This window comes from Plecotus auritus, assembly GCF_963455305.1.
Source record: "Plecotus auritus genome assembly, chromosome: 3".
Taxonomy (NCBI): domain Eukaryota; kingdom Metazoa; phylum Chordata; class Mammalia; order Chiroptera; family Vespertilionidae; genus Plecotus; species Plecotus auritus.
Genome location: NC_137772.1, coordinates 87,651,756 through 87,666,321, shown reverse-complemented (window position 1 = coordinate 87,666,321; position 14,566 = coordinate 87,651,756). Strand labels below are relative to the sequence as shown.

The 14,566-nt window shown below is 43.9% G+C and overlaps 1 protein-coding gene across 3 annotated transcripts in view; it reads right to left on the bottom strand.

The window, feature by feature from the left end:
• DGKH (diacylglycerol kinase eta) overlaps positions 1-14,566 on the bottom strand; it is a gene marked incomplete at both ends in the record, with an annotated part of 230,839 nt that overhangs the window by 210,752 nt on the left and 5,521 nt on the right. For 2 of the 3 annotated variants that reach the window (XM_080659388.1, XM_080659390.1), the window contains one exon: positions 12,224-12,427. In XM_080659388.1, the coding sequence (XP_080515514.1) occupies positions 12,224-12,427 (204 nt within the window). Of the gene's footprint in view, positions 1-12,223; positions 12,449-14,566 lie in introns of all 3 variants that reach the window. The other variant, XM_080659389.1, reaches the window with a different exon arrangement.

The window sequence follows — 14,566 nt, the reverse complement described above, 5'->3', positions numbered from 1 at the left end:
AGTCCATCTCACCTTTTACCATATGCATTTTACATGTTTCTACATTTATAAATTCTTCTTGCATTAAAATGTGAGCTACATGGCCGAAACCGGTTTGGCTCAGTGGATAGAGCGTCAGCCTGCGGACTGAAGGGTCCTAGGTTCGATTCCGGTCAAGGGCATGTACCTTGGTTGCGGGCACATCCCCATTGGGAGGTGTGCAGGAGGCAGCTGATCGATGTTTCTCTCTCATCGATGTTTCTAGCTCTCTATCCCTCTCCCTTCCTCTCTGTAAAAATATCAATAAAATGTATTTAAAAAAAAAATGTGAGCTACATGAAAGCAGAGGTTTTTGTCTATTTGGGGGTTTTTATAGCTCTATCCCTGGCACCTATGCTTGGGACACCATAAGTATTTTTTTGAATGAACTGAATGGCAACAAAGGAGTAAAAAAGAGAAGTAGATGGGTAGGTACATGGTACTGAGAGTGTTCCAGTTCTGAAGCAGATTCACAGGGGCTCACTATGCGTCACAAATTACAGATATATATTCATAATTTTGAAGTACTATATAATTTTGTTCAAATAATCCAACTCAAAATAGTATGCCTGCTCAGGTATACACCTTTGAATCCTTTCTTATCTAAATAAAAGTGAGATGGAGAAAGCTAGGCCCAAAAAATGTCCATTTCATTCCTTAGGTAGTTAAAAATAAACTTTACTCATATTTTTCCTTCAACTATGCCTTAATAGGCCAAATGGAAAATCACTTTATATAATTCATTTTAACACTTTTAAATATCATGACCTTTTAAAAATAGCATCTTACCTATAGAAGTGAAACTGTTTTCTTTGAAAATCTATATGAGGAGTTCAAAACCTATAAGGATTTCTTCTACATGTGTACTAAACATGTTTTCCAAGGATCTTAAGATTTTTCTAACAGTCATTAAAATTAATATAAATTTCAGCTGAAATTTTTTATTCCAAAATTCACTTTTCAAACATACTCTTAAACATGTCACACAAAAAATGGGATTAAAATGCAAAAGGGTATTATGAAACCTATAGCACTGGTGAGAGACATACTCACAGATTTTAAAAATTAATAAAGGGCAGGGCAGAAAGGAGGAGAAAGGGAAGGGAGAGGAGAAGGGGAATGAATGTAAGGGACAGGGGAGGGGAGAGACAGAGAAGTGAGGAGACTGCCTGCACACATCTATACTTGTACACTGTAACGTTTTAAAATCCAGGAAGCCCATTGGACTACTGAAAGAAAGCATTTGGAACCCATCCATTGCACCCATTGTGCCAAGGGATAACAGTACAGTAGTTAGAAGTCCCGCTTTTGAGTTCCAGCCCTGCCATTTACTCAGCAGATAGTCAAACTCAGTTGCAGTGTTATCATTTGTAAAATTCAGATAAATTCATGCCACTGTTAGATGAGATCATGTATATAAAACTGCTGTGTAAGCAATAAAATCTAAGTAGTAAGGTATTTTTAAATTTCTGACATAAATGCTTCAAGCTTATATAAAAAAGATTTATCATACTGAACTAGAGGCCCGATGCACGGAAATTTGTGCACTCGGGAGGGTCCCTCAGCCCAGCCTGCGCCCTCTTGCAGTCTGGGAGCCCTCGCTCCTTACTGCCCTCCTGCTCCTTACTGCTCTTTAGGGCTTGGCTCGCTGCTCCTTAGCACTGCCTCAGAGGCGGGAGAGGATCCCGCCACCACTGCTGCACTAGCCAGCCCTGAGCCCGGCTTCTGGCTGAGTGGCGCTCCCTCTGTGGGAGCGCACTGACCACCCGGGGACAGCTCCTGCATTAAGCATCATAGCAACCAGCCTTTCCTCCGTTCTGTGGATTTGCATATTAGGCTTTTATTATATAGGATTATATTCCAGTGGTTTGAAAATGTCCTGGTATTCAAACAGCATGGTGAGAAGATTAGAAATTCCATTTAAGGTTAACATGATATAGTTAATCTTATTTCCTTAGTAAAAAACAAGAGCCTAAGAGTCATTTTGCACAGGGGAGGAAATTGTCACCATATATGTTCACTTGAGAAAATAAGCAGCAATCTAAAACAGAAACAATGTACATTGACACTACGTCTCATAAAGCAGTGAAATTAAGGCTATGATCAATAATAGTTACTGATAATGTTAAGCCACTCACCGGAATCAAAAATACAAATGTATATTCAAGTAACAAAATATTCACAGTGAAAAATACTGGGTACCCAACAAGATGACACAAATTTGCCAAGGGAAAATGTAATGTTCTAACATGTTATGGTCTTTTTTAAAGGTCTATTTTTAGACATAAAGCAAACTCTCTTTAATTAAAACCTTTGTTTATAAACACATTTCCTGAGTAAGTAAAGCCTAACAAATCCAATATGAGTGAAACACTGTCCCCTGGAAACAGAAAGGAGCCCGGAGTCGTTCACAATAGTAGTTGCATATAACCTTTCATCAACTCCCGCCACAACAGCAAACATGCAACCTTAAACTAAGTGAAAACTTTCTAAATTTAGATACTTTCAAATAATGCATCTTAAGTTATATGTAAAGGTTTAATAAATTATTTATAATGTCTCTTATCTTTAATAATAGGATATCATGTTTAACTGGCAATCAAAATGGAAAGAAAGCTGTTATACCATATATTACTGTACCAAGACTCAAAGTTTCCAGTCTATATTTAGTTCACATTAAAATGGAAGCAAAGACGCAAACCAAGCTAAAAATAAAATGTTCTACAAAGAGGAGATTTTTAAATGGATTGAAATCTAGCTTTATTTGGTCCCTTAAATGTTGATCGTATTTGGCAGCACCTTAACTGCACAGTGCTCTGCAAACCTAATTTCCTTCCCATCATCTAGAATAGGGGTCAGCAAACTGCCTCCCATAAGCCAAACCTATGGGCCATATCCTTCTGGCACCTAATTTTGTACTGCCACCAGCTAAGAAGGTTTTTACATATTTAAATGGCTTAAAAAAAAAAAAAGAATATTTCTTAACCCATGAAAATGTTATAAATTCAAATTTCAGTGTCCTTAAAGTTTTATTGGAATACAGCCCCACTTACTTACTGAAGTACAGTCTACGACTGCTATTACACTACAACAGTAGAGCTGAGTAGATTTGACAAAGACTTTCTGGCCCACAAAGTTACAAATATTTACTATGTGGCCTCCATAGAAAAAGTTAGCCAACTTCTGCCCTAGATGAATGTTCTTATTTTTCAAGATATCTTCAAGCTCATCAACTATCAAAATGTAAACGTTCCTACTTGCTTCTCATATCATACTGAGTTTCTGAACAATAAACCTTTCACTATTACTTTATTTCCATTTCTTAACCATCTTCTGGCCATGTCTTACTTTCTCATCCTATTGGGATCATTACCCAATCCAATGATTCCACCCAGAACTGTGGGTTAAAGTTTTAAATAATACTTTCTAACCTATGCTGTTTCTGTTTCAAATGCTGGATGTGAACCATCATGACCCCCTAATAGGCTGCCCCCTACCATTTGAAAAACTCTGAGCAAGTTTCTTTTAGTCCATTTTTATGATATGATAAAAGATAATGTTTTAATTGCACAAACTACATCTCATAAGGCAGTGAAAAATACAAGTCAATATTTCCATATACTACCTTATCATAAAAATACAAGAGTTTGTTCATACATCCTTCATGTTAATTTAAAACTGAGGCACTGATGGAGGTGTTGATTATTCTTTCCTCTATTTTTACATTTTTTTATTTTGAGAGTACACTTATGAAAGCTGGGGACAGTGAAACAAGGAGGGGCCTAGGATAGAAGCAGCAACAGGAGAGAGTGCTGCTTTGGGTCCCGAGGAGCGTTATGGGAAGGACGTGAGCCAAGGCAGGGCTGCTGTCAACTCACTGGAGAGTCAGAGAAAAGGGGGCCTTCGGGGTAGGTTCAGGGAGTTAGTCCAGGACCAGCTGCCACTGCCCATTGCTCCCCTGTTTACAAGTCTCATGGGTCCCTTAGAGTTAAGGAGATGCATGCTCATGGGGGAAGAAGATGGAGAAGAGCATGCCAATTACTCTTTTCTTAATGGGCTTAAAGAGATGCCTTAATCGATGTATAATGTTGCAAAGTTCTGACGAGCTTTTCAGTGTTTAGGTAAGTTTTACCTAAATTTAGACTCATTTATGGATATTCAAAATTAACTGTATGAAGACACATAAATGTCAAAAAAAATAAATGAGACCTTAATAAACCCAATTAGGAGGTATTTTTGATACATGATGCTTCAAAACATTGGGAAACATGAGTCAATGTCATTGAGATGGTTCCCATCCTATATAATAAAAGCCAAATATGCTAAGTGTCCAGTCGTTGGTTCAACCAGTCAAAGCGTAATATGCTAATGATATGCTAAGGCCGCTCAACCACTCGCTATGACATGCACTGACCTCCAGGGGGCAGACAGTCGACCGGTCAACCAGTCGCTATGATGTGCAATGACCACCAGGGGCAGACGCTCCGACCAGTAGGTTAGCTTGCTACTGGGGTCCGGCCAATCGAGACCGAGTGAGATGGGCCAGGCACACCCTGGAGCCCTCCCACGGTCCCTCCCCAGTTGGCCAACCTCCCACATCCCTCCCTGGCCCCGACTGTGCACTGGTGGGGTTCCTCAGCCAGGCCGGCACCCTCTCACAATCCAGGACCCCTTGGGGAATGTCGCAGAGCCGGCTTCAGCCCGACAGCAGAACAACCAGTCGCTATGATGCACACTGACCACCAGGGGGCAGACGTTCAACGCAAGGGGTCAGTGCGCTCCCTAGTGGTCAGTGCACTCCCACAGGGGGAGCGCTGTTCAGCCAGAAGCCGGGCTCACGGCTGGCGAGTGGAGTGGCAGTGGCAGGAGCCTCTCTCACCTCTGCAACAGCGCTAAGGATGTCCCACAAGGGCTCCTGGACTGTGAGAGGGTGCAGGCGGGCTGAGGGACCACCCCCCGAGTGCACATATTTCATGCCCTGGGCCTCTAGTCCTATATAACAAAAGGGTAATATGCAAATTGACCCTAACGGCAGAACGACCAGGAACAACCGGTCGCTATGACCCACACTGACCACCAGGGAGCAGACACTCAACATAGAAACTGCCCCTTGGTGGTCAGTGTGCTTCCACAGGGAGAGCACCACTCAGCCAGAAGCCAGCTCATGGCTGGCCAGAGCAGCAGTGGTGGTGGGAGCCTCTCCCACCTCCACATCAGCGCTAAGCCGTTAGCCAGACATCCCCCGAGGGCTTCCTCGCTCCCAAAGGGATGTCTGACTGCCAGCTTAGGCCCGCTCCCCCGGCCTGACCTGCACCCACTCACAATCTGGGACCCAGCAGGTGGACATCCCCTGAGGGGTCCTGAACTGCAAGAGGGTGCAGGCCAGGCTGAGGGACCCCCCAAGTGCACTAATTTTCATGCACCAGGCCTCTAGTTTGTTTATCTTTAGCTTATGATAAGTGAATAATCCTAGTCCATAAACCCAACCAAGGTTCCTCCAGCCATTCCCTACAAGATGAAAGGTTACAGTATTCATGGGTGAACAAAAGCATACAAAAACTCCTTCACATTCATGTTCAAAATCAAGGTGGTCTGAGTTTGTATTAGCGTTGTTTCAAAATGTCTCATTCTCAGGAAATACCTGTGAAATTCTCTACAATCATAAATCAAAATGTAAAATCAACCACCTCAGGACAAGATTAAGACTTTAGGAATAACAATCAAGAGTAAAGAGAGAGAGAGAGATGACAGGTTACAGCTCCCTTTGGCTTCCCCACATCCACACTATTTCCACTTTTGTATAAAACTGATTTTTTTCCCTTTGGGGAAACAGAGGCAGCCATAAAATGATCTAGTGTTTAGCACCTGGGTACCTAGATGAGATTACTAAAATTCCACTAAACTGATATAAAGGAAGGAATCAAATGAGAAACAGAAAAAGATAACAGTAGAAACGACACCAAAGACAAAGAAACCAGAGAAAAAGTGGGAAATGAAGAAATATATAATATGGAGATGTAAGAAGGGTACTAGAAAGTACATAAGCCTAAGGGGGGGTGGGGTGGGGTGGGAGGAGGGTCGGTAATAAAAACACACAAACAAACAAAAGGGACATCTGTGGTACTTTCAACAATAAAGGTAATTTTTTTAAAGTACATGAGGATTTTATTAAACCAAACTAATTTTAAAAGCATCTCTGTCTGCCCTGTGGACCAAGGTGTCTCAGGTTCAATTCTGAGTCAAGGGCACATACCTGGGTTGTAGGTTGATCCCCAGTCCTGGTCGGGGCAGGTCGGGGAGGCAACTGATAAATGTGTCTCTCTCACATTGATGTTTCTATCTCTCCCCCCCACCAATTCTTCCTCCCCATTCCCTTCCATTCCCTCTAAAAAAACAATGGGAAAAAGATTCTCGAGTGAGGATTAAAAAAATAAAATTTTTAAAAGCATGCCAGTCTTAATTCGTTGCTTAAAAAGTCATCATATCCACTGTGGAACAAAACAACACCCTGAGATTAGTGTTGTCCTAAAATAACCCCTATTTCTTTCCATAGAGAACTAACTGGTTAATTAAATGATGATATACCATATTGGGTTGAACCATATGAAGTTTCCCATTTTCAATCAGTTTCTCCAGCTTTATTGAGATACAAGTGACAAATGAAATTGTATATCCTTAAAGTATACAATGTGATAATTTGATAGACATATACACTGTGAAATATTACCACAACTAAGTTAATTAACACATCCATCACCTCACCTACTTACCTTTTTGTGTGTGAGAATGCTTAAGATCTATTCTTGCGGGAAGCCGCCCATTGTCTTCACTAGCAGAGAGGTGTGGACAAGGAACCCGGAAGGATGGATGGAGACCTTGAGCTCTGGTAAAGGTCAGAGCTATGCACCCACTGTCTAGCTGAGACAAAGGTAGCTGAAGCAACTTCCACCTTTTAGTTTTATGTAAATCCTTGCTGATAGACTATCACTGAGGTATTACTGGAATTGCCTGCCTAAGGGATATGGGTGTTTCCCAAACCTGAATAAAAGGGATGGCAAGGCCAGAGCAAAGCGGAGTCCTTCCTTGGGCTTCCGCCTGGCCCCCAATTTCCAAATTATTATTTCTTGTCTTGTCTCTTTCATTTGCGTGCGGCCTCCTCCAGAGCCCGAACCCAAACACTGAACCTGAACACTGAACCATGTGGGATGTGGGACACTCGCATATTCTCTCAGCAAATTTCAAGTACACAATACAGTAATATTAACTATAATGACTATGCTGTACATTAGATCCCCAGAACTTACTCATCTAATAACTGAAATTTGTACCCTTTGACAGACACCTCCCATCAATCACCATTCTACTTTTGACCATTTTTAGCCTACTGAAATAGCAACTGCACTTAATTCAACCTAACATAATGGAATACTTTGCCATCATTAAAAAGAAATGATTCTCTCTCATCACTGATGTTTCTATCTCTCTCTCCCTCTTTCTTTCTCTGTGAAATCAATAAAAACATTTTTTTAAAAGGAAATGATCTCTATATTATATCTTCAAACAAGACACAGCATGTGTATCAAATGCTCCCATGAGTAGTTTTAAAAGAAATATGGATATGTGCATAAAAATTTTCTAGAACCACACCAAAAAAGTGCCCTGAGACGGAGGCTAGAAGTTCTGGGGTGAGAAGGAGACTACTTTTCACTGCTTATCCTCCTGTCATCAAATAACCTCTCCCTGTTGGAATGTCATCTTATATACTTGAATTACTTTTTTAATTAAGAAAAGTCTGGACACTTTTTAAATGCCACATTACACTGTTCCTTTACTGACATTCAAATTATTTAAAATATTAACCAGTATTTACATCAGAAAAACATTTCTAATAAGGTAATTACTTAAAGTTAGTGGCCTTTTCTTACTCCAAACCCAAACTAGATACCAAATAGCTTTATGACCCTAAGGATCTTAATGGCAAATCAGGTAAGTACTATGTTTTGACAATAATATCCATATACATAAAGCATTATATGTACATATATAACATATAGTTACTCATTTCAGAATTTTTTTATCTCTACCTGTAATTCACTCTGCTGTAGGCCCTCTGTACATCTATACATAAATGCTTTATAAAGAGCACATATATGCAAACATATATAAGCCTATGTATATGTGTGTAGGTATGTGTATATGTACCACACACACCATCCCAGGCTGCTACTCAACCAGGGTCAAAGATGCAACTAGTCATCACAACCTGTCAGACCTGGTGGTCCTTTGGTCTATCTTCAGGATATTGGCAAGAATTGCTACTACTGTCTTAAAAACCATTAGGCCTTGGGCTAATCCTGGACCTCTTCTTCAGGATCTCCCAATCTTACATATCTGTGGAGGGGATCAATCTAATGTCTGTCTTTTTCTAAAGATCTTTTCCCTTAACTATTATCTGGATCATAATTAAAAACTGGAACCAATATTAAATTTAGCAGTTCTCATTCTATGAATTCCCTCACTGCCCTCACTCACTTCCCTGAGAATCAGTATATTTGCTAAAGAAATAAATGTAACTTATGAGATTTGTAGCATATATGAACAGTCTGGATTGGGGAATGGGGAAGGCAGGGAGGCTGAGGCTCACTGGCCTGAGCAGTTTTAGGTCCTAATCTCAGGTGTTTGTATATGAAAATGCTAATTAACTTATATGTTAATCAAACAAAACCTCCTTCACATTCATTTTCAGCTAGAATAAAATGCAGAATTTCTGAAATTACATACATCTTGGGATACTTAAAGAACATTTCATTTAATGATCACTAATGATCTATATTCACAACAAAATGTATGTGCTCAATATTTTTATCAGAAAATTAAATGAAAAATTAACAATGTGTTTTTTTTAATTTACTTAGTTTCAATAAACACACTTTACCCCAAACCATAAATAATATCGAATTTAAATAATGCAATCTTAGTTATTACTATGAGTTTGTGAAATCTACAAATTTTAGTGGTACTTCCAATAAATTTGTTGTTTGACTTTACTCAATTCAAATTAGAGTCATCTCTAAAGTTTCTTTCAAACTGTATAAATTTACTGGATAATCTTGATATAAAAATGCAAGGAATTTTAACCATTTATATAAATATACAAAATATATTCTTTTTAAAAACCTGCCATTTTTCCCATTATTAACAATTTAAGAACTTTTTTAAAAATTAAAGTTTCAAATGTTGAAGGCACTCTTAGGAAAGTTCCATCTTGTTTAGCTTTAATCTTCTAAAAACATATTAAACCCCACATTCTTAATTTATCACCAATGATATAAAATTCAAGTGTAACTATTAAGAGGAATTACAAAATGTACTCTTAAAAAATGACTAAAGCAATCCTTTACTTTTTATTAACTGCCATGTTAACATTTGTGTGTGTGCTTACACTTAAGTTATTTTAGAAAAAAAGGAGGCAAGCTAATAAAACATTAGTCCATGGGCACATAATAAAAGTTACATTTTCATATAGGGCTTTACTGACCTTAGAAAACAAATTTTCATAAAAATATAGAACAAATTAACTTTTGCAAATTTATTTTTAAAGAACACAGATCCAATTATTTTATTAGTTCGTTTTTCAAATTTCTCACTAAAATTTCCCACTGATAACAAACTTTCCATGTGATGGTTTTTAAACCATAATGAAAACTAGAATCTATATATATTAGAATCTATATATAAGTATATATATATACACACACACATATATATGTGTGTGTGTGTGTGTATATGTGTGTGTATATGTGTTTATGTGTGTGTGTATGTGTGTATGTGTGTGTGTGTGTGTGTGTGTGTGTGTGTGTATGTGTGTATAAAAGCCTAAATGACCATGATGATGGGTCGACAGAATGACTGGTTGACCGGTCGCTATGATGTGCACTGACCACCAGTGGGCAGATGCTCAATGCAGGAGCTACCCCCTGGTGGTCAGTGCGCTCCCACAGCCAACCTCCCGCAAGCAGCCAACCTTCCATGAGCAGCCAACCTCCCACAGTCTCTCCCCTGCCGGCCAGCTGGCCCTAATTGGCCCCGATCAGAACTGGGCAAGATGGCCCCGATCAGCCCTATCACCGGCCAGGCTGAGGGACCCCATCTGTGCACGAATTCGTGCACTGTGCCTCTAGTCCTATATAATAAAAGGGTAATATGCAAATAGACCAAACTGCAGAACAACCAAACAACCAAACAAAGCATAACATGCTAATGAACTGCTTGCTATGACATGCACTGACCACCAGGGGGCAGACAGTCGACCAGTCGCTATGACATGCACTGACCACTAGGGGGCAGATGCTCCGACAAGTAGGTTAGCTTGCTGCTAGGGTCTGGCCTATCGGGATGAGTGAGTTGCGCCAGACACGCCCTGGAGCTCTCCCACGGTCCCTCCCCAGCCCAATCATGCACCGGTGGGGTCCCTCAGCCTGGCCTGCGCCCTCTCACAATCCGGGACCCCTTGGGGAATGTCAGAGAGCCAGTTTCAGCCCAATCCTGCAGGCCACTCCCCTTGGGAGGGTGCCAGAGGCAGGGCTCATGGCTGGCGAGCGCTGCTGTGGCAGCATGAGCCTCTCCCGATCGGGACTTATTGGGCATGAACCCGCAACAGGCACAGTGGGGCTGGGATGAGCGGGAGCAGCAGGTAGGAGCTGCAGGCGGTGTTGGACTGTGAGTTTCAGCCCAATCCCTGCAGGCCACCCAGAGGTACCCCACCTATGCACAAATTCACGCACTGGGCTTCTAGTATATATATAAAAGGCTAATATGCTAAGTGTCCCTCCGCCCAGTCGCTATGACACACACTGACCACCAGGGGGCAGACACTCAATGCAGGAGCTGCTCAGCTACAGTGACTTGGCAACGGCAGTTCTCAGGTGACCCACCCTGTAAACAGAGAGGAGGGAGCCCAATTCCTCACGGGGCTGTGTGATTCCACCTTCAGCAGTGGGTTATGTTATTGCTGGGGTACTGTCACCCTGAATCTGGTTTACTGCACACTTGTGTTTGCGTTCCACACCCTGTATGACAGCAACTTTGCAGAGTGTCCTCTTGCACTCTGGGACCCCTCGGGGGATGTCAGAGAGCCGGTTTGGGCCTGATCCCTACAGGCCAGGCCAAGGGACCCCAACTGCCGGAGGGACCCTGCTCACTCCGCAGCCGCCCTTTGAGCCCCGGCAGTGCCCCAGGTGCAGCTGGCCAGAGAAGGACCAGGGCATATTCAGCCCTCTCGCCCAGTCCTGCCCTGCCAGCCACCTTCTAATTAATTTCCTTTCAATGTGCACAAATCCATGCACCGGGTTACTAAGTATATAAATAATCATTGAGTCCTAAGCATTTGCTATGTATATGTTCACGATCAAATTAAAGCTCTCAACCTTGAGCTCTCACAAATCAATAGTACCTGCTACATAAAAGAGTAACAACATGCTAATCTCCATATAATACAAAGAGCTTACTCTTCATTATTAAAAATAACCATGTGGTTTGTTGGTAAAATTTGAACTATGCACTTAGCAGGAAACTATGAGGAGAAAATCTGGCCTGCAGCTGTATGCGCCTAGCAGGGTGCGGATACAGCTGGGTGCATCGTCTACTAGTGTTGTCGTCTACTAGTGTTGTCGCTGGCCTTCCAAGCCATAGCAGAAGGCAAAGGGGCTGTCCGGATCACCTGCCCACCTCCCCCTCAGAGCGGGTCAGGGCAGGGGCAGGTAGCTGCCCCCGGGAAGGCGGGCCCTGCGGCCCTGGTTCCTTGGCCTGCATTCCTCTCACTGAGCAACGCACACATTCTACCAAACCTTTGCTAGGCAGGGAGGGCAAACAAGAAAACATTTCTTTCAAGTTCCCTGCTGGGAACTCTCAACAGCGCCTCTGCTTTTTCCCACGCTCTCGCCAGCTGAAGCTTCGCGTCTCCAGCACCTCTGCCCCCAGATCTCCGGAGCAGCCCACCTCGGCGGCCACGCGAGTGCAGCCCAGGAATCCCTTCCAGCTGCGCCGCGGTCCGGCTCCCGCGGCCCCGCCCCACCCACCCCCACGCCCACCCCGTGGCCCGCCCCACGCCCCGCCCCCTCGGCTCCCCACGCTCCCGGGTCGCCCGGCGCTCCCAGCGCCCCAGGCACCTCTCCTCCACTCCCCGCCCCGGCGCGTCCCGTCTCACCTTGGTCCGGAGCTGCCCCGAGGTGGACACTTTGCGGATCAGTTTCTGAGGACCCTCTTGCTCCGCTTCGCTGTCGGACGAATCCTCTCCCGGCCCTGCCGAGGCAGCAGCGGGGGTAACCACGGCGCTGGGCCCGGCAGCCGTGCCTCCCGCGGCCCCCGGAGGATGGTGCTGGCCGCCGGCCCCGGCCATCCTCTCTGACTCCTGCGGGGACACAGCACCGCCCGGCGGGGGCGGCGGCGGCGGTCAGTGGGTGGGCTCCCAGCCGCCGGAGTCCCGCGCCCAGCCGCCGCCATCTTCCGCCCCCACCGGTCGCGCGAGGAGGGTCCGCGGGGCCAGGTGCCCTTCCGGGGGGGCCGCCAGGCTCCTCCACCGGCTGCGGCCCGTCTGGGCCACCTGGCCTCGGGATGGACAGGGGTCCTGACCCAGAATACGAGCAGCGCGGGAAGAGAGGCTGGGAGTGACAGCGGGACCCGGACACCCTCCCACTTCCCCGGGGTCTGGAGTCTCCAGGAGGGACGCGAGCGCCGCGAGGACAAGAAGCCTCAGCAGCCAACCCCCGAACGCCTGGCAGTGGCGATGCTCCTTCCTCCGGTTCACGGGCAGCAGGGGCAAGCATGGCCCCTGGAGTAGAAAGGGAACCTAGATTCCTCCCGACTCCCTGGGGTGCACCCTGCCGCCTCCTGGACTCAGAATCTCCCCAGAGAGACCTGGGCCTCTCCGCACAGTTCGCGCGGAGTAAAAGTTCCCTCCGCCCGCAGATGCAAGGACGCTGCCCGGTCTGCCTCACCACCCCTCAGCCTTTCTCCAACAACCACACCTCTCCCGCCGCTGCCTGGGGCCCAGGTCCTTCCTTTCAGCGCGCCCGACCGCGGCGTTCAGTTTCTGGCCCACCCCCACTCCCATCCGGTGCGCACGGAAGAGAAGAGCATTTTCCGGGAGGTTCCACTCAGCTCTGAGAACTTTTCGTTCAGAAAGAGCGATCCCTTTAGCTAACAGGAACTGGGAAGGACGTGGAGAGCGCGCACAAACAAGAGAGTACACGCAGCCCAAGACGAAAGAATGTGAAATAAAGGTCTAAGCTGAAGCGCTACCCGCGACTGCCTATTAGAAAACAATGCACTGGAGCCATGTGAATACCGGTGCCCGAGCACAAAAACAGTGGAAGTCCTGGGAGAGCCACTCCCTAACCCGAACTAGCGCAGGAGGAAATGGGATCAACAGGCTGCAGCCACCGCTCAAAACTCAAAACTCGTCTGGAGCGCACACTAGGGAATAGCAGCCTTAAGGGCGGGTCGTGCACGCACAGCTTCAAAGAACCGGTGCAGGGGTGGGAGGCTGGCAGCTCTTGGGGGAGAAAATACAAAAACTACAGATTCCTCTTGTCATCCACAAAAAATTCCAAATTGCTGTTAACTAAATTTTAAAGTCCGGGGGGGGGGGGGGGGGGAATTTCCTGCCAGACTCTGGACTCCCTTAACACTTCAGTAAAAGCAATCTAAGGTGTTCATGGACCTTCAGTACCCATTTGTATTTTTTCAGTTGATATAACCTTTAATGGTAGTCCAAACTAAGATTCTATTGGGTTTTTTTAGTTGTAATATTACTCTCAATAATTTGATTGCTGTGTCAAAAAACTAACAGTTCTAATAGTTTTTAAGAAACTGTGCAATCCCAATACTGTATATACACATTATAGATGAAATTAATTAAACTTTAAAATGTGCTGGTTTGTTTGCATCTTCAAAGACAGGAGATTGCTGACATGTAATACTAATTGATAGAGGCTACCTCTCCAGCTTCAACTTTCCTCTTTAGTCAGGGAAGGAGTTGGGCAAAATAAACTTTGAGCCCTTATGAAGGTAAATATGTAATTCTGTATCGACAAAGAACATTACTGTGAATGGAATTCTTTAAGAGAAAAATAACTAATCAAAATAATGGCCTTTATCCCAACCTAACTGTTTGCTCGCTGCTAAGTCCAATGATTCCTAGTAAATGGTCTTTTGAAAGAATAAACCTATTTCAAACCTCTTTTAATGTAAAGAAATTGAGGCCCAAAATCATAAGCTGGGACCAAGGTCAAAAATTATATGATTGCTATTCTAATGTTCTATTCACTTTACCACACTATATAACAAAGGTTAATCTGTCTATTATGTTTCTAGTCATACTTTAAGTTTTCAAGTTTTGTATAGTAACATTTTCTTAGAATCCAGCCAGAGAGAAAGTGATTAAACTGAAAGGCAATTGTTTAAGGCCCATGCCTATTCATTCTGTGATCTTAAAAAGAAAACTGAATACATTGCTCACTGATTCAAATAGTGATAGCTTAAAGATAAA